General features: G+C 38.2%; 1 protein-coding gene, 1 long non-coding RNA gene and 1 pseudogene across 4 annotated transcripts; all 3 read left to right on the top strand.

Moving 5' to 3' along the window:
• Positions 1 to 330: 330 nt before the first annotated feature.
• LOC104598422 (serine/threonine-protein kinase D6PK-like) lies at positions 331 to 8,231 on the top strand. 3 transcript variants are annotated; one of them, XM_088890220.1, is made up of 4 exons: positions 331 to 717; positions 1,243 to 1,337; positions 1,452 to 2,953; positions 7,166 to 8,231. In XM_088890220.1, the coding sequence occupies exons 3-4, from the start codon at positions 1,707 to 1,709 to the stop codon at positions 8,043 to 8,045; spliced, it is 2,127 nt and encodes a 708-aa protein (XP_088746346.1). In that variant the 5' UTR covers positions 331 to 717; positions 1,243 to 1,337; positions 1,452 to 1,706; the 3' UTR covers positions 8,046 to 8,231. The 3 variants fall into 3 exon arrangements, with proteins under 3 accessions (XP_088746346.1, XP_010258772.1, XP_010258773.1); XM_010260470.3 differs by lacking the exon at positions 1,243 to 1,337; XM_010260471.3 differs by lacking the exon at positions 1,243 to 1,337 and having other exon boundaries at positions 331 to 722.
• A 1,348-nt stretch (positions 8,232 to 9,579) lies between these two features.
• LOC104598694 (AP2/ERF and B3 domain-containing transcription factor At1g50680 pseudogene) lies at positions 9,580 to 12,277 on the top strand (annotated as a pseudogene).
• A 3,961-nt stretch (positions 12,278 to 16,238) lies between these two features.
• On the top strand, positions 16,239 to 17,393 carry LOC148790723 (uncharacterized). The gene is made up of 2 exons (XR_016077097.1): positions 16,239 to 16,424; positions 16,514 to 17,393. It is a non-coding gene; the product is annotated as an uncharacterized LOC148790723 (long non-coding RNA).
• Positions 17,394 to 18,209: the final 816 nt, after the last annotated feature.

Genomic DNA, 18,209 nt, shown 5'->3' with positions numbered 1-18,209 from the left:
TTTAGGGAGAGAAAAAGAAAAGTAAGGCTGTGTTTGGATTTGGGGCAGAAGTGGAAATTGAATCAATAACTCTCATTACCCAATACCCATTGAATGAAAATGAATAATAATAAATAATGAATTGCAATTTTGGCCGTGGGTAATAAAGACTATAACCCAAACAGAGGATTTTGCTTAAAAGTAGAAAAGAAAAGGAAAAGAAACTGTTCCTCCTCTCCTGCCGATAGACTCGGAAACATCGTAGTCGACGACGATCAAAATCCCACCTTCCTTCTCCCAATCTGCTGATCAGCTCTTAGACCTTGAAAAGATGTGTTGGGTAAAGAGGGGTACAGAATTGGGCCCAACAGATGAGCTGAAATGGCTGTGGGGACCCTACGACGTTGCCAAAGCGTCCGGTTCGACGCTATTGCCCCACAACTAGCCCGAGCTGCCCACAGCCCACCCACTATTAACACATGACTCGGCAAAAATAAAAAAGCACCAAAACTGTCAAAGAGATGAAGGAAGAAGACACACAAAGCAAAAGCGAGAACTTCAGTCTCCAGCTACACTGTTAGGAGCTCTTTTTCTTTGTTCTACTTCTGTCTCTCCCACCGAAAGTAACAGAGAGAAGGAGAAGAAGACGAATAGCAGCTAGAGCTAGCTTGGCTTGTCTTAGATCCTACGCTTTTCTTCAAGGAAGGAGAAGGAGCCGTCATGATCCATTGTCCACTGGTGCGGTGCGGTTTTAATCTGATTATATTTTCTCTTCATCAAATCCCGGGTTTTTCTTTTCCGTTCTTCCCCTGCATTCTTCTGTTTTGTGGATCTCACCTTCTTGGGTTTTTCAATGTGAGATTTCTGGTTAAAGTTATATTCTTTTTTCATTTTTTTTTGTTTTTTATGTCAAGGTTTTGGCGTGGTTTTGAAGGATCCGGTGGGAAATGTACTTTACTGGGTAACAAATTCTGTGGAGGGAATTTAGCATTTTGCTTTTCTTTGTCCGCGGTTTTGTGTATCTTCTTTTCTGGGCTTTGTTCTTATTTTTTTTTTAGTTTCAGTTCTTTTACTTCATTGTGAGCTAGTGTTAGTTTGGGGAGGCATGAGGTTGTTTATTTGTTTGTTTCATCTCCTAGTACTCTTGGGAAGGCTTGCTAATTAGGATTTCTTTTATCATGTTTTGTGATTTGAAATGCCTCAAGGTCGATGAAGATTAGAGTTTCTACTCTGTTCATATGCGCTTTTCTTTGATTTGTATAGTTCCTGCATTTGGAAAACATTCATGTGTGGCAAGCAAGTATCCAGATTGCCATGCCAGAAGTTCTACTTTTCGTTTGATCTGGACTTATTTATTGGTTAGATTTTTTTTTTTTTTGTCTTTTATCTCTACTGAGTAGTCAAGTAAATAGAAACTCGGATTCCATTTCTTTTAATTTTTTGATGGACAATTATTGGTTCCTTTTTTGCAGGTTTGTTTATCTTAAAGGTCCGTTTACTTTCTGAGACATTACAGAGCGACTACATTGTCCTGAAAACTATGAAGGATGAACTATAGCCTCCCGTTGACTGGGGAGGCTAGACAATTTTTCTTGCGAGTTCTACTAGACTGGCGGAAAGAAAAGAAAAGAAAGGTGTTTCCTGGTGTACTCTTTGAGAGAAGCTTAAACCCATTTGTGAATCCACCAAACTGAGATAGCTTATGTGATGATATACAAGCATCTGAAATGGAAAATAGTCCTGAAATCAAGACACTTCGGGAGCAGTTGGCTGTAGCAAGTCAGGCGAAAAATGTACACATTAATGCGGCAAAAGCAGCAGAGGGTCCATCCAAGGTAGGAGGATCTCAAAGTTCAGATTCATCTGCATTGGTAAAAACATTAAAAGGAAAAAACTCTTTCCAGGAACCAGAGGAAGCTATGCCTGATGCTGTGTCATTCAAGGGCAGTGGGGATGCCTATGAAGAAGGTGACCCTAGTTCTTTCTCTGGCGCTAGTCATCCTCCAGAACCTGTAGATACAGATTTAATGAGAACAGTCTATGTGCCAATTGGCCAGAACAAATCTGAACCTGGGTGCTTGGTAAAAAGCTTGTCTATGAAGGGTCCTTTTATAGAGGATCTCTCGATCCGGGTTCCTGGTGTTAAACCAACTACAAGTGTTCTTTCACCTGCAGAAAGTCTGGTTGAAGAGCCTAATGATTTGGCTGCATTGTCATCTCCATTTTCAGTTGCCCGTGCCTCACAAACTACAGAAGGCACAAATCTGCCACCAGAATCTGATGAGAAGGAATGTGTTTGGGATGCTTCTTTGCCTCCCAGTGGCAATGTAAGTCCACACAGTAGTATTGATAGTACAGGTGTTGTCACTGCTATGAGTATTGTCAATAGCTGCACCAGTACATACAGGAGTGATGGGGTTACTAGTGATGGTATGCTTAGTGTAGAACGAAACTGCGATAGCACAAAGGGGAGTGTTAGAGGAGACTCTCTTGAAAGTGCAAAATCTAGTGTTAGCAGAGCAAGCGATAGCAGTGGTCTGAGTGATGACAGTAATTGGAGTAACATTACTGGTAGTGCTAATAAGCCTCATAAAGGGAATGACCCTAGATGGAAGGCTATTCTTGCTGTTCGAGCACGGGATGGAATTTTGGGTATGAGTCATTTTAGGTTGCTCAAAAGGCTTGGTTGTGGTGACATTGGTAGTGTCTACCTCTCAGAGTTGAGTGGGACAAGGTGTTACTTTGCAATGAAAGTAATGGACAAGGCATCCCTTGCAAGCAGGAAGAAGTTGACAAGGGCTCAGACAGAAAGAGAGATTCTTCAGCTGCTTGACCACCCATTTCTGCCAACTTTATATACACATTTTGAGACAGATAGGTTCTCATGTTTGGTGATGGAGTACTGTCCAGGAGGTGATTTGCACACTCTAAGGCAGCGGCAACCTGGGAAACACTTCTCTGAATATGCTGCACGGTATGGTATACACATCCTCTGCTATCCTGGGCATTCATATGGTTCTTGTCCAGCCCCCATCTCAAGCAACTCAATTGATATTCCTATTTCATTTTGCATCAATATGCACTCGTAGTTCTTTCTCTTGTCCTGTACTCCTGTTGTTGTTTTTTTGCTTTTCTTTAACTTTTTTTGTTAGAAAGCCTCCATGATTCTATGTACCCTGTATTTATGCATGCCCTCTATCTAAATGCTTTTCTCCCTCTACAGTTATATTGACTTTCATGATTTTTACTTGATAATTGCTTAGTTTTAATTTGCTACTCTGTATCCTTCATCTATTGTGCATTTCTAAACCACTCACCATGCATAACGTGAAGAAAAGAGAGTATTATAAGTCATTATTTAGGGTCTCTTTGATCTTCAATACTGATCAGGATAATTTTATTATCATGGAAAAGACCCTTGCTACTAAGAGCTAATAAGAGGGAATGTTTGGCCAATATATTGAGAACAATAATAAAAAATAAAAGCCAGCAAGTGCTGGCCATGCCCTCTGCTTTTCTGTAGACAATGGTGATGTCTACAATGAGCCGATTCAAAGTTCACATACTGTAAAATTATTGCTATCAAGGAGAATTCAGTTTTTGTTCTCCTTTCTGTTTGCTGAGGCTTTTCATCTTTGTTTTCAGACTGTACATGGAAGCTCATTTTCCATTACTTGATTCTTTTGACTTCCAATCTTACCAACTTTTTGGAAATGAAATAGCCACACAAATAGCAGCATTGGAGGTTTCATGTACCATCATTTTTTGGATGTTTAAGAGTGGATACACAAGCATGGTTTGCATTAGAATGCATTCTATGTCTTGGTATAGAAATATAACATTGGTACCATTTCATGTAAAAAAGAAATCAAACATAGGAGATGGAATGCAAATGATAAACTGGAACTTCCTGAATAATGACTTGCATGAAGTCTGTTCAAGGTTTTACCTATTTCATACACTTGAAAATCTAGACATAATCATGTTTTTCACTTTTATTTTCTACATATAGTATGATAGTGTGAGTGGGAGAGAACAAAAGGCATTTTATTGTCCTTTCCATTTCATCTCTTTTACTTTTTCACTGTCAAGTATCAGCTTAATGCCATCTGATCTGAAACATTTGACTTGGAACCCTTGTTCTAGTTGCAATGTTGACAAAATTGACAATAGGGAATCTCTACCTTGCAAGTATTTTTTTTCCCCGAAAGCCCTGGGTTTAGCTCAGAGAGTGTAAAATGAAACTGAAATATTAGCCTCTTTAAGTGCCTTATTAAGTTGATTCTTTAGATTCGACATTCTTTGATCTTGACTTTTCACTTTAAGCCATAGTTTTTGGCTATTTTAGAATCTCAAAGCAATTCGCAACTCATTTATCGACATTAGTTACTTTTATTGGCTCAATGGGAGGTAGGAACAGGCCCCTAAGAATCATGAACAAGTTGTCTTATTAGCATGTTATCCTTTCTCACTGTTAATGCAGAAAGACAAAACAATACAAGAAAACGAAAAGAAGATGATCATTCTGTTGTTCAATATAAGTTGGTGCTGACAAGAGCAAGATACTTGCAGTTACAACTACTCCTAGGTGCCAAGTTTGAGCAGTAATTTTCTGTGGTCAGATGAGTGCTTTTTCTTGTGTAATATTGAATTTGGTTTAGAAATTTATCCGACAGTTTGGATTGATAGTGTCTTGGATGGTTGAGTTGCAGAGACTGGTTCTTTAGGAATGGGCTTTATGTTAGTCCTTGTGAAGAAGAATCTAATTTGAGATTACAAATGTTGGACAATTGTTTGATTGAAAATACCTGCTGAGATAGAAATCATCAAATAATGTGACCTGGGAGAGTCACATCCCTAGCTCATGGAAAGTTTAACAAATCTTTGGGGGAAGGGGGTGCTAGAGGTATGGTTTTGGAGATGTTGAGATGAGTTGTGTGTGGACAATGGTGGGTGCATCTAATTTAGTATTGGCCCTTGGTTAGATTTAGATGACATTGATCCAAAGAAGATTATTGTTGCTGGAAATTGAGATGACTGGTTTAAGAGGAGAAAAGAGCTCTCCGTAGAAGAGATATGAGGGGGGGCTTGGGATTAAGCAATTTTAGTAGAGAACGCCCTTTAGAAATGTGAACAGTGATATTTATTACACCTAACCTCCCAATGATGATTAAAATGTAAATTTATAATGTGTTGGGCTCTGTTAGGGGATTCTCTCTTTTGCGCAAACTGAACAAAAAACCCTAGCATCAAGCTCTATAAGTTAGCATTGATGTCAAATACAAGGGGCCTCTTACTTGCACTTGTTTCCTTTCTGAGTAGCACTAGACCACCCCAAGTGTATATTGTAACGTATTTCAGCTTTACTCTGCTCTGTGCCTACGTTTGAAGCTACCAAGAATGTTTATAGTAACTTGTTTGTTTATTGGTTTGCATGGGCATGTTATATAACTGTATATGAAAAATCATAATGTATAATTTTTGCCAGATGGCTGCTGCCTAGGCATCCCAAGATTCTTAGGAATTAATAGGGATATTCATAGATCATATCGTCTACATCCTTCTTAGCCTTTCAAGCCCTGCTGGTGAATGGATATCCCTTAAGGATGAACTATTAGCCTTTTTTCAAGGCTTACAGCTAGCCTTCTTGTGAGATTGGAGTGACTTGTTTGTGGATGGTGATTGCCAAGTAGTGATTGGATAATTTCTCCATGGTTCAGATGATTTTGGGCTTACAGATGTATTTTTTGGGAAGCTAAAGCCCTAGCAGCAAGCCTGAACTTGTTAAGGTGGATTCGAAGGGTGACAAATGGTATGGCAGATGCTCTAGCCATGTAAGGGGTATCAAGGGATGCATTGAATATTGATTTGGAGGGGCACTGGAACAGGGGCAAATGTGTAACACTGATTCCAGGATGTCGGTTCTTTCTCTCTACATCAATAAAATATCTATTTAGTATTGCTGAAAAAAATAAATAGTCTTTACTGAACAACTTTAACAATAAGTCTCTCCAATGCCAGGAGAAAAGGCAAATTCCTCCCTCAACTCTAGTGGCATTTGACAAATTATGGCAAGCAATTTGGCCGTTGGGTCATAAATCCATTATGCAGAGAATACAGTGATAAACTTTTTTTGCCATGATGCAGAGCATAGATATAGTGATATCGTATTATCGTTTCTGCCCCATTAGTAGAACCTCATAATTCAGACTAACATTCTAACTGAAGTTAACCAGGATTTAATTGCTAGGATGTAGGGAAGTTAGAGATAAACTAACAAGGTTACGTAGTTTTTCTCAGTCGCCAACCTTGGAGAAACTTGTTTTCAATCCAAAGAAAAGTGATTAAAATGACGTTATCTTTTAACATCTCTCCCCCATCAAAGAAAAAAAGAAAAGGAAAATGATGATGGTGCCTATGAGATGATAAATCCTCCTAGCACCTTGGCATCACCTCAATGAAACGAGTCTCTGGTTGCTGTTTCTCTGGTGTTTCTAATTGTTGGTACTTTACTAAATAATGTTCTTTGTTGAATAGCAAATCATGGTTGAGGGCAGTTGCTTATCATCTTAAAGACAATACAAGAATACCAGGAAAGGCTAATTCTATCTACTTGATGAACAGTAAGCACAATTCTCCTCTGGACAATAGACAAGGCAAGGTGAACTTTAGATCTTGATTGACAGTATATTCTCTTGTGCTGATGTGACAGCTGATTTGAGTAAAAAGAGAAAAGAAAGAAGCTAAAAGAGAAAAGAATATTTATGCTTTTCTTCATCTCTAATAAACTGATAGTCTGAAACCTTTCCTTCTTCCTCATTTACCATCTAATGTAATCATTTTCAATTTGTTGCTGATCCCCTTATTTAAACTTTGAAGGATTCAAAAGCAAAAGATGTATTATCAACTTCAGAAGTTGCTATTCATCTAACATGTGCTTCCTGAGTTGGACATGTTATGGTTCAAAGACAGTGGACCTGTCTTAGTTTCTAATGATTATTTATTACTGAATATATCTATCTTGCTGGAAACAAAAGCTTGGGACTGCTCAAAGGGAAAACTTGTCTTTATGTTTCCTATGGTGTGTTTTAGATCATTTATTTGTGCCTATTTTTTGTATTTATTTATTTATTTCCTTAACATGTTTTTCTGACCTCATGATTATGTTACTTTTCTCCTTGAGCAGGTTTTATGCTGCAGAAGTGCTCTTGGCCCTGGAGTATCTTCACATGCTTGGAGTTGTCTACAGGGACTTGAAACCTGAAAATGTGCTTGTCCGTGATGATGGACACATTATGCTCTCAGATTTTGATCTCTCTCTAAGATGTGCAGTTTCACCTACCCTGATAAAGACCTCATTTGAATCTGATCCCTCCAAAAGGGCAACTGGAAGTGCATTCTGTGTTCAGCCTGCCTGTATTGAGCCAGCATCTGCATGCATCCAGCCTGCATGCTTTATTCCACGGATCTTTCCTCAGAAGAACAAGAAGAAAACCCGAAAGCCTCGGCCAGAGCCTGGTCCACCTGCCAGCACGCTCCCTGAGCTTGTAGCAGAGCCAACGGCAGCACGGTCCATGTCCTTTGTTGGGACACATGAATACCTGGCCCCAGAAATAATCAAGGGAGAAGGCCATGGCAGTGCGGTGGATTGGTGGACATTTGGTATCTTTTTGCATGAACTCTTGTATGGCAAGACTCCATTTAAGGGCTCAGGCAATCGTGCAACACTGTTCAATGTGGTTGGTCAGCAGCTGAGATTCCCAGACTCGCCCGCAACCAGTTACTCGAGCAGAGATCTTATCCGGGGCTTGCTGGTAAAGGAACCACAACATCGGCTTGGGGTAAAGAGAGGAGCAACTGAGATCAAGCAGCACCCATTCTTTGAAGGTGTTAACTGGGCACTAATACGGTGCAGCACACCACCTGAGGTGCCAAGACCAGTGGAGCCTGAGCTACCAGGAAAGTTTGGGGTGGTTGATACAGTTGGGGTAGGAAGCAACAGTAAGAGAATGGTAGGGACAGACATGAAGTCCGGTGGCAAATATCTGGACTTTGAGTTCTTCTAGTTTGAATTACATAATTCATAATTTTTTTGTATTACTATGCCTAGTTAATCATATGAAAACTTTCATGCTTTGTGCTAACCTCCTAATGCTTAGTGTGTACTGCCTCTGAGTCTAATTTGAAAGCTGCATTTGACTTGAAGGTTTTAAATGATCATTCAATTAAAAGTCAGAGGCCTCTTAAATGCATTTACCTGGCAGAGGTTCCAAAAAATAACCTGTTATATTTCTTCAACCTTCTCCTTACAGGAATACCACAGTTTACTCCTAAAAAGATGTGAATTTGCCTATCTTGCAAGAACACCATTAAAATCTCAGATGATTTTTAACTAGTTGTCCACCAGTTGGGTAGGAGGCCCCTTTACAATAAATATGACTAGGCCTATTCATACAGTTCATCAGTTCTGTTCTGTATAGCTAGAAATCTGTGCTGGATAGGAACAGTGGAAGATGGGACGAGTGAGCAGCAGACTCTTCCGGCTAGATACATATGTTTATGTTCTACAAGGTTCAAAATTTCGATATGATATGCCCAATTTGATACACATGTTTTCGGTATCCCACTCTTTTTTAATAAAAAATATGCTTAAATATCTTCCCAAAAACCAAAATTTGAAAAAAAAAAAACTAAAAAAAAGGTATTTCCGTTTGTATCTAAGTACCGATATGCCTCTGCCGATACATAGAGGCGTTGGTACCTCATAGCTTTCTTGGATTAAGTAAAATGCCATGAACTGTGATCTCTTTCAGGTGGCTCATCAATTAATCAATCTCTGATAGTAGTGAAGTTGAACATAGAGGATAAATGCTTTAGTTGGAAGTAGACAAATGCCTTTGCTTTGAGGCCATTGACAAAATGTGTTCTCATTTCATGGACCTTCTGGATTAATTCAGCTCCCCATCCGAATACTTGAAACCAGAATTCCAGCCTATCTTATCCACCAAAATTACATAAAAGTTATGTAATTTTACATATAGAAGTAAAGTTCTGATCCAACAAACAAATTCTACAAATATGTATTTACAAGAACCTAAAATAAAACAAAAACTGTCTTGCTGTATTGGTGGTAGCTATGCACTGGAACAAAATCAAAATAAGCCAAAAATTTCGAAATTTTCTGTGACAGACATCATTTCTTTTTTTTTTTTCGTTTTTTCCATAATTAGAAATTAGTAGACTTGTAAGTACCAACGAGACAACGACCCAGCAGGACTAAGTGCTTGTTCTCTCTCGTAACACACACACACACGACTCGTTACTCTTTTGATTTTCTTGGAAATCTATTGAAAGGAACCCACAGAAAATTGGTCTAAGGGGGAGGCCTGAATAACGAAATAGAATCAAATATTTTGTGACAGCGAGTTTCCATTCTCATCTACTTTCCAATTAATATCCATACGTAATTTTATTTCAAATCTTAAATTTCCTTTATTAAGAGTACTCAAATATTTATTTTTTCTTCCTTAAATGGGTTCTCCACTAATGAAAGTTTAATTTTTTGTTCTCTCTCTCTCTCTCTCCCTATATATCTCCATGTTTGTAATTGTAAGTTCTCGTTGCTTTTGTAGCACGATGAACTGTTGAAGGCTTGTTCAGAACCTCTTCAGCATTCAGGTTCTCCTCTGAGATAGTTTCTGGGGTTCAGAACTTTCTTGTATTTCACTTCTGATTAGTTGGCCCATTTCGTATCTACTCTTGAACCTATGTCGATTCAATTTAGCTTCGATTTCTTTTTACTATATTGTTTGGCTAACTTTTTACGTTTTCTTATGTTTATGATTTGGTTTAGTTATAATTAGTTTCCGGTGTAGATATGCTCTTGTTTTTTCTAACATTGTCTTCTTTACATTATCTTAACTTTGTCTGAAGCATTGCTTCTGATAATTTCTCCCCCAAGTGTTTTTTCTTTGTTGTTTTTTGCTTCTTTTAAGTTTCAGTTTATTTGTTTAGTTATCATGGATATGTGCATGTGTGTAGGTTCATTGATGAATCGAGTTTGTTTTAACAACTCTGTGGGAACTCTAATAAATGCTTTTAGATCTCTCTCTCTCTCTCTCTCGTTAATAATCCATATGACCAGTGGGTCATTACCAAAGATCAATCAATCCACATTATTAAGCTATAGCAAAAGGAGGTGATTAATTAATTTCAATCAGGCTTCAAAAACATTCACATTTCGAGTACAAAAAACAAATATTTAAGGGATTTAAATTAGTAGAAATAAAGCAACCTTACAAGAGAAATCATATATTGAAGAGAAATTAATTAAAGCATTAAGCCTTTGGAGGCGCGGGACAATCACCACCATATATATAGAAACTCAATTTCCAGTAATTTCCACCTCAGTTCATATATGATAGGAAGAAAGCTAACCTGGGTATAGTCCTACTTTCCTTATTTAGACTTCTCTGCAGGATCCTTTTTGAGATATTTTTTCATAGCTTGACAAATTAAAGCATAGATTAAGTTATTTTTGAACCACCGACTTAAATATATTTATATACAAAAGAATAAATACATGGAGAAATTTCAATATTAATTGCTTGCTTGGTTTTAATTAATCCTAGCTAGAAGTTAGCTATTCAAATTCAAGCTTCAACAACAATCACATTTGAAGTACAGTGAGATGGTAAGACCTTCATCAGTCATAGCGTAAAGCATGCATCAAGCCTTTGAAGGGGTGGATAGATGGCATTGTGCATATATAGCAATGCAAGAGCCATGGCTTTTACAGAAAATCAAGCTAGGATTAGATATACATGTTAATTAGGAACAAGATCATCTGTCTTACTATATTTTCTTATTTTTCTGCTTCTTAATCCTTTCTTTTTTACTGTATTATATCTTTTCTTAGTACCCCTTTGTTCCAGAAATTCAATTAATGGAGGAGGAGATCTTGAGCACTGTTTCAAACTCAGGAGCATTTGCAGCTCCAGAAGGCTCAGATGCAAACAGTAGCAGCAACCTGGACCGGCCGAACAAGCGTCAACGAGATGAACACTCCACATCCTCGGCCTCTAGATTTAAAGGCGTAGTGATGCAGCAGAATGGGAACTGGGGTGCACAAATCTACGCCAACCACCAAAGAATCTGGCTGGGAACATTCAAAACAGAGCAGGCTGCAGCGATGGCCTACGACAGTGCTGCCATCAAGCTTCGCAAAGGATATTCGCACAGGAATTTCCCATGGACTGACATTGCCGCCCAGGAGCCTTTCTTCCAGGATCTCCACACCACCGATAAAATCCTGAACATGATCAAGGATGGGTCGTACCAGTCAAAGTTGATGGAGTTCATCATGAACCAATCTTCACAACTGGGTAATCCGTTGAGCATCAAAGGCGGAGCGAATGAAAGAGGTATATTACGTCAAGAACTCTTCCACAAGGAGCTGACACCCAGCGACGTTGGTAAGCTGAACAGGCTTGTCATCCCTAAGAAGTATGCTGTGGCATACTTTCCTCTAGCTCCCGAAGCTACATTTGAAGAGAATGAGGATGGTGGCAAGGTGGAGGCGATGGAGCTTACAGTCCGTGACAGTGAGCTCAAACTGTGGAAATTCAGATATTGCTACTGGAAGAGTAGCCAGAGCTTTGTGTTCACGAGAGGGTGGAACCGGTTTGTCAAGGAGAAAGAATTGAAAGCTGGTGATACCGTTGTCTTTTACATGTGCCAATACACAGAAGCCTCCAAAGAAGTAAGGTCATTTTGCATGATTGAGACTCAGAGTATTGGAGGTGCAAGAGATCGTGGACAAATTATGGATGGAGAGAGTTCTGAGCGTTCATTGGATGGGGATGGGGAAGGTCATGGAAGAGTGGAGAAGGGAATTAGACTTTTTGGAGTAGAAATCAGTAAGAGAAACAGAGAGAGATAGATCTAGAGTTTCTATCTTTCTTTGCTTTAATTTCTTTTTTTAAAAGCTAAACGCCCCGTATTTTTATCTGAATAATATGCTATGAAATGATTGCCATGGTGAAGTAAAATACCCAGTCAAAAGTAAGTCTTAAGGATTTTATAGCCTATATTAAACACAGCTTGCTGCTCATATCAGCAATTTAAAGGATAGCGATTGATGTGAAGAGAAAATGTAGAATTTTGGTCAAAAATAACTGTATGGGTATTTTGGACATTTTCATGCTTTTGTTAATAGATTTTCACAGAAGGAGGGCCACTTGCATTTGTGTTCAAAAGTTCAGGGGAGGTAAAGGTGATTGCTACTACCAAACTTCAAGGGAGCTTATAGCAATGGTCAGAGTTTCAAGGGAGGTTTTAGCAATTTATCTTATTGGGAATTCTCTTATACTACCCCTAAGGTTTAAGAAACGGACTTATTGTACCCTCCTGTTTATATATTCCCGTAAAGTACCCTTTAAGTTTTCTTGCAATATAATTGACTAATTCCTTCCCTGCCCTTAGTGTTCCATCACAATCTGCTCACATGCTACACCACATGACTCTTATATTTTGAGAAAATAACAGTAATACCCTTTAATAGTTGAAAATGCCCTCTTTCGCAATTGTCTCATATGCAGCTAGATAGGCCTCAGAACAGCCAAGACGCTCAACGAGATTATTCTGATGAACAATGGTTCTGCTCATGTGTTCTAAAAGAGATTGGTTTGTTCAATCGTTCCTGAGTGGGATCTTCGGGAACTTTTTGCATGACCTTGAAAAAACTAAACATTTTGGAGCATGAACCCTGTGGACCCTTCGGTTCACGGGAAGCGTGCACCTGCCAATGGAAAATAAACGCATCGTCTTAGTAAGTCAACAGGAGTTTAACAAGGTTGCTCGATTAACAGTGGTCCATCTAATTGAACCAGCCACTAAAAGACAAAAAACAACAAAAACCCAATAATATTTCCCTCTCTCATTCGAATTCCTCTCTTAAACTTAGGGCATGTTCGTTTGTTCTAAAGTCTAACATCTGAAAGTGTAATAATTACATTAAGAGGTATATTGGTATTAGTGAATTTTTCTTTCCTCTTAACTCTAAATTTTGAAAACTATCAAATATCTATTTTAACCCCATATATGAGAGTTTTTGTTTATCTTTTTAAGAATATCATTAGAGAACAAAAAGTTGTATAATTACATTTTAAGAGATAAGAGGAAATGAACAACCAATTTTCTTTTAAAATTAAAAGATTTCTCTTAAGAAATAAGAGTTAAAAAGAAAACAAACAGGCCCTTAGACCAACGACCAAAGACTGATGGTAAACTATTCTTCTTTTTTGTCAACAACAATCCTCTGAAATCTAAAGGTCGTGTCCCAAAAGTCAAACACACGCTGGTTGGTCCAACAGCAAGGAATCAACTGCTACCGGTTGCTATCGGAGTAAAGTAAGCCTAACCTTCAAAATTAAGATCATTAAGTAGGCTGAAAAGCATGAAGCTTGAGGTATTAGGAGAGAAAATCCATCTAGGGACAACTAAAAAAATTAATTGCTTGTCACCACCTTCATTTCTTGCTTTCTCCTATTCCCTGTAAAAAACAAAAATAGCGCAATCAAAACTATACAATTAACCTCATTTGTGGTAGCTTTAAAGAATTCCCCAATCCTTGCTACGTACATGTAGATTTTCCAACAAGAGTATTTAAACGTTTGAAATTATGGACTGAATAATCCAAGAAACAATCGGCTGTAGCACATTTACATGAAGTTTGGATTACTGTCGAGCCGATCGATCCCAACACACAGAAGTTGGTAGCAAAAATTTACCTGAAAATCTGAATACTAGAGCAGAAAACTTGATCTCGCAAGGCATGAAATCAGCTAATATGTTGGTGACAATGCAAGAGTGAGTGTTCCAATTGATTTTGACCTTCTTCTTTCGTTGTCTTAGAATCTAATTTTTCTTTTTCTACCCACATTTCCTGCATTTCGATGATTTTACCGCTGGTCACTGGTCATCGGTCTCTCATGGTTTGATGCTGAAAGACGATAGGAGGGGAGTTCAAATGAGGGAGGAAAGTACTGTTGGATTTTGTCATTTTTCACTTTTTTGTCTTTTAGTGGCTATTGAACCAACCTTAACAGAGCATTTCCGTTAAATTCATGTTAACTTGATAAGGTGACGTGCTCATTTTTCATTCACATGTGCATGCTTCCTGTGAACCGGAGGGTAAACAGAAGTCGAGCTCAAATTTTGGATGGAAAAGTAGAGGTAGTTTAATGGAGCTTCTTGAAAGGGGTCAAATCTCAAAACAACTATTCCTCATAAAATGTAGTAATGTACAATGTATTGTACAAGAGAAGCGAAACTAGCAAAAAGAAAATACTCACTATCTTTCAAACGTCTTTCCTACTTTTAGTATATTAAAATTTTAAAATAAATAAATAAAAAAAAACATATTAGGGTTTCTTTTTCTATTTCATTCAAATAAAAAACAAAGAAAATTAAAAATCGAGAATAAGATTTCCGTCTTGACTTTCGATTTCCAAGAATTAAACGCATGAAAACTGAGACTCTATAACCAACTGGTAAAGTATTTAACTGACATTTCTCTGCCGATTTTAATATGTAGATTTTTTGTTTTTTTTTTTTTTTTTTTTGCTTCATGATTTTAATATGTAGATAGACAGTATTTAATTTACCTTTCTCTGTCAATTTTAATATGTAGATAGACAATAAAACATTCAAAAGAACATAGAATCTATCACCAGTCGTAGTTTCATGTTAAGAAGGCTAGCCACCGATTTGAAACTTTTTTATACAATTGATCATTTATAGCTTTTTTTGGGATTTGCATAGCATCTGCCCTCTTCCCCCTTCCTCTTGTCAGTGCTTCGTATCACCATCATAAAGTCGTCCTCCACTTTAACCTGGATATTGGACTTAGAGACGCCGAGGACGTCCATATAGAATACTTACGCCTTGGGTTTCGAGGATGTCGATGGGGATGCTTGACGCACGCACCTCCTTCGGTTGCTGATAGTTTGGACGAGCGGGAGAACGAAGGAAAATGAGCTTCTCTATGCTGGTCTCGGGGGAGTAAAGCAACTAATTCACCACCAATGTGAGGTTGCCATTAAAGAGCATTGACACTCTCATCTTGGCTGCCTGCCTTTTTCAGATCTAGGGTAAAGACGGTTAGATCAGATAATGGAGAGATCAGACAATAATAATGTTCGAAGAAAGTTGAAGCTGATGACCGACTTCACCAAGAGGCCAATACATTCTTCTCTGACCACCATCGCCGCCTAGTTTCTGCTGGTTTCATGTCAGTTGGGATCAAGGACTTGGCCTTAGAACTTGAAGCAAAATGAGGAATAGGAGTTAATCTTCTTAGGTTTGGTCTCCTCGGGTTTCGTGATCTCAGCCATTAAAGTTGGAGAGAGAAGAGGAAGAAATGCCTTACGTGTAGACCTGTTCATGGGTTGGGTGGCCCGATGGCCCAGCCCACACCCCAGTCGGGCTTCATGTAATTAGGCCCGCGGGCCTGACCTCGGGCCTAACACAGTAAGCCCGACTGTGTTTCGGGCCGGGCTCGGGATATGTCAAAAAAGCCCGACCCAAGCCCGGCCCGATTCAGCATTATATATTTTATAAAATGCATAATGTGTATTTTATATATTAAATAAAATATATAAATAATAGAATATTTATTGAAATATATACATATATATGTTTATAATTTAATATATACATTTTTTTATTTTTTTCTTTATAATTTCTCTCTATCTTTATTCAGCCGCTTTAGTAGTAGTAACAATATAGACTAAATTTCGGGCTCGGGCTCGGGCCCAAGCCTGGGTTTCGGGCTTTTTATGAGGGTTGGGCTCGGGCCCAAGTTGTAGGCTCGATGGTCGGGCCGGACTCGGGCTTGAACTTTAAAAAAATCTACTAATACAAAGTGAAAGCCCGGCCCGAACCCGGTCTGGCCCGGCCCATGAACAGGTCTACTATCATGGCATGAAGAGGGGGTTTGAAGCTACGAAAGTCTAAAATGGCGTCGTCATGAAATATGAAGCTAGAACCTGTTGGAACAGTGGAGTGACTTGGAAAAAGAAATCCTAATCCGTATTTTTTATTTATTTAAAAATTTTAATATAGTAAAAACATGAAAGACGTTTGAAACATCTGTTATTCTAAGTCGTACACGTGAAATTTTAAGATGAGAGATTGTTGACATGACACTCTTTGATTTGATGTACAGAAAGACATTCAGGAAGGATTGTGCAGAAAATCAGGACTCCTTAATCACATCGTCACCATCCTTTTCCAAGAAAAGCCCAGGGAAAAGTGGTTTTTTAGGATACACACTTACCTTCAATCGAATATAACGAATTCTAACGGGCCTCCCAGCTGGAATTAGATCTTGGTTTGGAAGTTGGAACCACTCTCCCTACAATTGTAGCCATCATAGTGCACTGGTCATGCTCTACCTAGTTTCTTGTTATGTATTAATGGACTTGATGCCGTTAAAGTGGATTAACCAAATACTATCGATATTTGTTCTCAGGAATCTCAGAACGGGTCAAATCCTGTTCCAGACTACTGAACCTGCACTCCCCAGGCTACTGAATTCTTAGGGCGCGAACTTGTTGGGCTTGTATAAAAGAAGTTGCCGCTGGGTTTAGATGGCGTAATATGCAGACTCGAAACAGGTACGCCGTGCAGATCTAATTGGGTCGTTGTACGCTGCTACGCTGGATTGGAGATAGCGATGATGTTGTTAAGTTATATATCGGAATCAAGTTGTTGAATTCAATCTGTTGGGTTTTATTTTAAAAATTTGAAGAATAATAGAAGGCAAATTCGACATCTCATTGTTTTCGTCAATATTTTTGTCAATTATCAGAAATTTTATAAATAGTAAGAGTAGGATTAATCCATTTCCTAAAACTTAGGGTTAATCTAAGAGAATTCTCCTATTTTTAAATATCAAATTTGCCATGATGATTGATGAATCGTCTCCCACCTTGAAAAGCAGGGCATCGACTGTAACTCCCATCCCTACTCTTTCTCTTTCAACCGACCCTGAACACTTCTGAGACCCAAGGTCCTCTGAACTGACTCTGAAATCTTTGAAGCCTCGAGTTAAGAAAGACTGCATGCAACTCTCCGCCTCTTGGAGTATTGTTATCTCCGGTTTAATTCTGACTGCCTTGAACTCTGGACTTCTCTGATTGTCCATCGCTTCAAGAGGCCGGGGAACAGAGTTAAGTCCACCCTTGTTCTATTACCTCTAAATTAAATAACCCAAAATAAAGCTTCATAGCTTGGTTTTTCTGCATTTGGTTCGTGTATCATGGAAATTGAATTAATGGATCTCTCCTTTTACGATTATTTTCTCCTTTTCCTGGAAGTTCTTTGCATGTGATTTTGGTTTTTTGAAGGAATGCCTGAAGCTCTCCCTGTTTATGCTTACTTATGCTGTTCCATAGTATTGTTTAAATTTGTTTTGTTACTTTTAGAAATTTCGATGACTTTCAATATATGAGTATCTTGCTTTATAACCTATGGATTTTCTTTGTAATTCGATTTTAAGCAAAAACCAATTGGAAAAAAAAGACAATCTTGAAATTTCACGGTCTTAACTCTTAATCGTTCGTAGGAATACTCCGCTTATTATCAAATAGATTGAGTATCTGAGTCTTGATGGATTTTCATTCGCATCATCAATTATTATTATAGGGTAGACATCATAGCATGCATGGTAAAAGGAGGAATGATTTGGGAGTATTTTTGAAAATTATAAGTGAGTATTATTTTATTGTACATGATGTACATTAAGGCTATAGATAAATGGGAATGGAACACTCTTAATTCTTTTTAGGTTTCGTTTGTTTTCTGAGAAATGGAGGTGGGTAAATTGGTAGGTTTCATGGAAAATAAATAAATCCATATTCGTTTTTCGGTATTAGTGAGTTCCATGATAAAGAATGATTTCAGAACGACTCATTTACTTGGGGAAGTAATATTCTCCTTACACTTGGATAAATTGTTTACCCATGAACACCAAAAATTGCTAATATGTGATGTGGTCATTGTTTTCAAAACTGGACCGGACCGGATGGTCGGACTGAAAAAACCGGGAATTGGTCACTTGACTGGTTCCATTTCACCCCAAAACCACTTTTTGGCCAAAAACTGTTGATTTGGTCTACAAACCACTAACCCGATTGATTGAACCACCAACTCAAACAACGGTTTTT

This window comes from Nelumbo nucifera, chromosome 6, assembly GCF_055504915.1.
Source record: "Nelumbo nucifera cultivar China Antique chromosome 6, China Antique-T2T, whole genome shotgun sequence".
Lineage (NCBI taxonomy): Eukaryota > Viridiplantae > Streptophyta > Magnoliopsida > Proteales > Nelumbonaceae > Nelumbo > Nelumbo nucifera.
The sequence above is the reverse complement of the archived record's forward strand: the minus strand, read 5'-3'. Positions and strand labels throughout refer to the sequence as shown.

Bases quoted from the DNA above. Each gene is read 5' to 3' on its own strand.
- LOC104598422 (XM_010260470.3), top strand. From the start codon at position 1,707: ATGGAAAATAGTCCTGAAATCAAGACACTTCGGGAGCAGTTGGCTGTA. The intron at 2,954-7,165 runs GTATGGTATACA...CTCCTTGAGCAG, and splicing joins TTCTCTGAATATGCTGCACG to GTTTTATGCTGCAGAAGTGC.